Source organism: Parasteatoda tepidariorum, chromosome 4, assembly GCF_982258835.1.
Source record: "Parasteatoda tepidariorum strain Cologne lab strain chromosome 4, Ptep-v5.0, whole genome shotgun sequence".
NCBI lineage: Eukaryota > Metazoa > Arthropoda > Arachnida > Araneae > Theridiidae > Parasteatoda > Parasteatoda tepidariorum.
In genome coordinates, this window is record NC_141758.1 from 118,332,279 (window position 1) to 118,338,278 (window position 6,000).

At 34.8% G+C, this 6,000-nt stretch overlaps 1 protein-coding gene across 1 annotated transcript in view; it reads left to right on the plus strand.

The window, feature by feature from the left end:
* The window catches only part of LOC107438039 (uncharacterized), a 165,504-nt gene extending 160,236 nt beyond the window's left edge, over positions 1-5,268 (plus strand). The window contains exons 36-38 of the mRNA XM_087162368.1: positions 1,046-1,159; positions 4,241-4,354; positions 4,995-5,268. Coding sequence (XP_087018494.1) covers positions 1,046-1,159; positions 4,241-4,354; positions 4,995-5,188 — 422 coding nt within the window. The 3' untranslated portion in view covers positions 5,189-5,268. The remainder of the gene's footprint in view (positions 1-1,045; positions 1,160-4,240; positions 4,355-4,994) is intronic.
* Positions 5,269-6,000: the final 732 nt, after the last annotated feature.

Genomic DNA, 6,000 nt, shown 5'->3' on the forward strand with positions numbered 1-6,000 from the left:
GTTTGTCTCAAGTAGGAACTCCCCTAGCCATTCGTCTGGACCCGTGGCGGGGACTATGGTAACGAGGTATAACTATTTCAAGTATGGGGGTGGGGTCGGCGAAAAAAAGGGAATCTTTTCTTCGGTCTATTGTGTTAGCCGTAGAAGGAAAAGAAGCTACCCTCCCTGAAATGCGCTATTCTTGTTTCTATAGCAGCAGACGAGCTCAAACTTTGTGGCGGGGGAGTTCTTACAGTAGACAAACTGTACCTACAAAAGATGCACTCAATAATGGCGAACTTAACCTCCCAAATTCACCTCCAGGAGTAACACGGGCTCAGGACTAGAGCAGTCCTCTGCCAATGAGGTGACCCAGGTTTTAAACTTAGCGTTTACTGGTTAATACAAATTTTGCTCCCGGCTCGCATCTGAAGCAAAATATCCTCTTTTCTATGTAAATTCATCCACCAATATACAATATATACAATTGTACAAAACACGTCTGCAGTACCACAAATAGCAATGCTCTCAAACAAATATTGGCTAACTTCCAATCACGGAAGAATATTATTATTTTCTGTTTTACTTCCGGCAGCGAATAGAAACGTGATAAAACAAAACGTATTGACGAATTCTGCTATGCCCGAGTTTTCTTGGGATAATAAATATTTGCGATATATGCATACCAGACTTAACTCGGGATAATAAATATTTGCGACATATGCATACCCGAGTTAACTCGGGTTAATAAATATTTGCAATATATACATACCCGAGTTAATTCGAGATAATAAATATTTACATTATATGCATACCCGAGTTAACTCGGGTTAATAAATATTTGCAATATATTCATACCCGAGTTAATTCGGGATAATAAATATTTACATTATAAACATACCCGAGTTAACTCGGGATAATAAATATTTGCAATATATACATACCCGAGTTTACTCGGGATAATAAATATTTACAATATATACATACCCGAGTTTACTCGGGAGAATCAGGGAAGCGGTTAATAATATTTATTTGCCTTATTTAAATAATCGACACTTTTTTTTAGATTTTAAAGTTCCAAAAGTGATGTGCTCACCCCCAAACTGTCCTCCTGGCTGTTTCGTTCAAACGGTTTTTAACGGACCCTGTCCTAGCTGTGAATGTCCGAAAGAAAAGGACGGTAAGAATAAGCTGATATTTTTTTTTCCATCTAACATTTAATTCATCCTTTTTATACAACATGTAAACAGCAAGTAAGCAACAAAAGAAAACAAAATCATTCATTTTGTAACTACAATCAAACCCCGCTACAGTGAACCTTCCAGGGACCGAAATATCGGTTCCATATAATCGGGAGTTCTCTATATCCATATCGCCAACAATTTTAACTAATTGTACTGAACTCCTCCCCTTTATGACACATTATTTAAATCAATGAACCATAAACACGAATAAAATGAAATACAAAAATGACTAAAAAACAATATGTAGTAAAAAAAGATGCTTCAAATGTTGTTTTTTATTACTATTTGTGTTGGGTACAAAAAATTTAAGGGCGGCCTTTAATTAGGGATGGAAAATTGAGACATATAGAAATTAGAAGTATGTAGAAATTCGTTCACTATATCCGGTACTATAAACCGTGTTCACAATAGCGGAGTTTGACTGTAATTGGGGAAAAAATTATCAACATCGTTTTTTACAATGTTTTTTTATAATTAAACTGATGCTTCTTATAACAGCTTAAGTTAGAACAACAATTCTAAAAGCAATTCATGTGACAGAGCATAAACTTTCCTTTCTGAGTTTTTGGTTTTAGTTCAAAATCTTGATCTCAGATGACGCTGTAGATGATAAACTTGTAAATATAAGAAAAAATAGTTGAAAATCAAGTTGCGAATTTCCAATTCTTTTTAATGAATGAAATTCCATAACTGTATTTTTGAAATCTCAGTAATGTAGCATGAAGTGATGATGTAATTATTTTTCTTTGATTGGCAGGTTTATTATCTGCAACGCCATTTAACAAAACAAAAAAATATTTGCACTGGAACCAGAAAGCCTGCCTCGTAAGGTTTTCCAGTAAAATGTGCCCTAACCATTTTAGTCTTAAAAATTTCAAAAATAACCGATAATCTAACCTACGACATTCTATATCTGTTACCTTATAATTTAAAATATTCTTCACAATACAAAGAAAAAACAAAATGAAACGTTGAAGCAAACATGTTTTTGGGAAAGATATTATTTAGTATAGTGTTAACCCACATTTTCGTAGTAATAGAGGCAAACCAATAAAACAACCCACGCTTTAGTCAACGGAAATAGTACATCATCCTTGAAATATAAACAGGCAAAACTGGAACAGGTAAACAACGTTTAAATGCAGTTATTTAAATATTTTAAGCCATACAAGAATTTAAATCTTTTATTTCATTTGAAATTTGCAAGCCTGTTATTTATCCCTTTAAAGCAGAATTTTTACTAAACATTTTTTTCATACTTTTTTCTTTGTTTTGCATTAATTTAGGTCAAATAAAGAAAACATTATATTTTCATAATTTTCAGTTATGAAATACAGAACTAATGTATTTTTCTTCTACAAAATCTTTCGATCAAAGCTCACTTCCAAACAACTTTTCAAATTTGTACTTATTTGCAGATCATTAGATCTACTAGAAACAGTTATACATCATGGAAATTTTTTTAAATAAACAAAATCAATTGCTGATAAATTTTAAAATATGAATGAAAAAAATTTTCAAACTATTAATTGATTTTATAATTTAGTATAAATACAATTCCGTTAATCTAACATGTATTTTTTAAGTAACTATTAGACTGTTTTTTATAATTAAAAAATAAGAAAATATATTTTAGCTAGTATTAGAGCGTCAGAAAAAAATATATAAATAAGGGGCACATGTGTCCTACCAGTCTCAAAGGATTAAGAGAACGCTATAGATGGTAAAAACTTTACATGACAAATTTTGTATCATTTAAACCGGTAGGTAAAAATTCTAAATTTAGAGAGTTCAGGTGTAAACCATTAAGTTTCAGATGCCATTAGAATGATTTCAAAATGCGAACAAATTATTTCAGGATTACTTCCCTAATGCGTAATCCTGAGTAATCAGGCATGAACTATTTTCAGCACTTGAAATGAATGAATGAACTATTTTCAGCACTCGAAGTTTATTCTAAAAACCCATTCTTCTACTGTGTGTGAAAGAGACGTGTGACATGACGTGTTTCTGCAGCGGTTAAAGTGTCCTCTTCAGAGGACGCCATACCGCGGAAGAAACTTTTCCTCGCAAATTCTCTTACTGATTTACAGCGTCGAAAAAGTGAGTTCAACTAAACCTAGAGTAAGCCATGGAGTATCAAATAGAGAAAAGAAAGTTTTAAAATAGACAAATGAGAATATATTATGAAATAACTTAGGATTACGCAATGGAGAAGTTCTCTTCCAATAATTTGTTTGCATTTTGTGGGGAGAGTAGATTCATCCATGAAAAGGTACCCTATCATAGAGTCGAGTTAGCATGTCTTATATACTAGAGGATTGGAATTCTATTTTTTGTAGTGGTAGGCACACTACAGTACTCCCACACCAGAATTATAGCTGTGATGGAATTAGATGAACGTATACCACTAGTTGATTCATCGCTGCTTTGTGAGAAGCCGGGAGAGGTGTATTAAAATCACCGTACTTGTTTGTGCTGATCGTGAGAGCTGTATTAGCTTCACTGTCGTGATCGCTCCTGTGTTGCCTTTAGCAGTCGAATGTATACGTTGTGTGTGATCGAGACTGAGAAGCAACAGCGTGAGGAGGTGGATAATGTTGTAGTCACAAGTGGCAAGTCAACTGCTGAATTTGGACTATTCATCGAAGTAGGAGTTTACGTCTAGGTAGGCATGTTCACCTCACGTCCGAAGACCACCAATGTGGGGATAGAGAGTAGATATCGACAATGTCAACATTCATCTAAGGAAAGGTACCCCAACATAGAATCTAGTAAACGTGTCTTATATACTAGTCAATTGGAATTTCATTTTTTTAGTGGTAGGACCAATACACATTTCAATATTTTGAAGAATTTTTTTCAGCAATTAAAACTTTATGACTTATTCTAAGTTTGCCTGAAATTACTTTTTCTTTCTTTTAAATTTTGAATTAGTAATGAAGGATAAAGAGAGTTCGCGACGAAAATTTTCTTCTGCTCTGTGGCATCCACTTAGAAAAACTTTTCTCCCTTAGATTTTGAGGTGCCCAAAGTGATGTGCTCTCCACCCCTATGTCCTGAAGGCTGCTTTCTTGAAAAAGTGTTTGACGGACCATGTCCTGGTTGCGAATGTCCAAGCGAAAGGGAAGGTAAGATCAAAATAATGGAAACACTTCCATATTTACTTTATGTAAAGAATATTCCTTTTAGCAACAATTTTGGCATAATTTGTTCATGGCAAAACTGTTGGCACAGTTTGAAAGAACATGCTCGAAGATTTGGAAATGATGACATTTTTAGCCAAAGTTCGGATCGACAAAAATGAGATTTGGGAGTTAAAAACTTCTTTCTACCTTTAATATACAAACTTTTGAAATTTTATACGATTGAGATGTTTATACAAGAATGCTTTTTTAATTACAGTGCTTGGTAAAAGATTTTAACCTCGTGAGCTTTATTTTGGTCGGTGAAAATTTTGTGTGGTTAAAGAAGACACCATTTCTAAAAGCTTTAGTCATTATCTTTTAAATTGTGCCAACAGTTTTGCCATGTAAAATCTTCCAAAATATTTGCTGATGCCAGTATTAATGTCAATTATAAATGTCAATTTTTTTGAGCATAACCAATTCTATACCTGACCTTTCACATATCTGTTGACATCATTTAAATTTAGAGGTGGACAATAATCTTTGCGTACTAATTTATTAAAATATCAATACATAGCCTTTTTCTCCACTAGAAATGTACTACACTTTTTTAATACACTAATACTTATTTCTCACTACATAGAAGAACCAAAGTGTGCCCCGGCAGCATCATGCTTAGGAGCTGGCTGCAAGTTGGAAGTGGATGAAAGTGGGTGCCAAGTGTGCGAATGCAAGCTTCGCTGTACACCTCCCAAGTGCAGCAGATTTTGCCAGATAAAGAGTGTGGAAGGAGGATGCCCTGTTTGTGATTGCCCGAAATGGCGTCACAAAGGTTGAAGGGCATCATAATAATGTGCTTTACACTTTTTCTGCTACATTTTACTTTTTCTAAATAAAATTTTCATACTTTCATGTTATTCATTTTTGAATAAGTTGTTTTCAAATTTTTTTGCTTGCATTCTACTCATAAATAGACTGACAGACGTACTGAAAGGGATGATGGGTGCTACCGTCCCAGGCAACCAATAGAAAGGAACATTCAATTGACGACTCAGGTTATAAATATCAGGTTAGATCGAAACTTTATTGTCTAAGACTGGGGTGCAATAGTAGGCGTCGATTTGAAGCAAACCCAGCTTCAAATTGAGGGATTAGTATTGGATATAGAGCCGTGATAGCTCAGGGGACAGAGCTTCCGCCTTCCAATGAGGTGAACTGGGTTCGAATCTCAGCGATGGCTGGTCGATACGAATTCCTCATTCGGCTTGCACCAATTATAGTGCTGACGTAAAATATCCTCACTGATAGACAGATCATGGGTTAGAGTCCCCTTGCCATCAGGCTAACCATGGGAGGTTCTCGTGGTTTTCTTCACCATGTTACGCAAATGCGGGTTAGTTCACTCAAAAAGTTCTCCAAATTTCTCCCAATACTTGATTCAGGAGTTTCCTTGTCTTCTGGATTGGGTTCAAAATGACAAGACTACGGAGTTGAATATTGGTAGTCGTGAACCCAAACAATTGGTTCTGTTATTCAATCACGGTTATAAAATATAAAATAAAATAGTATTAGATATGAAGGCCGAACCCATTGCCAACATCGTGTCATCGATCAGGTCCGAGCATAGTTCCTAATCAACATTAACCTTG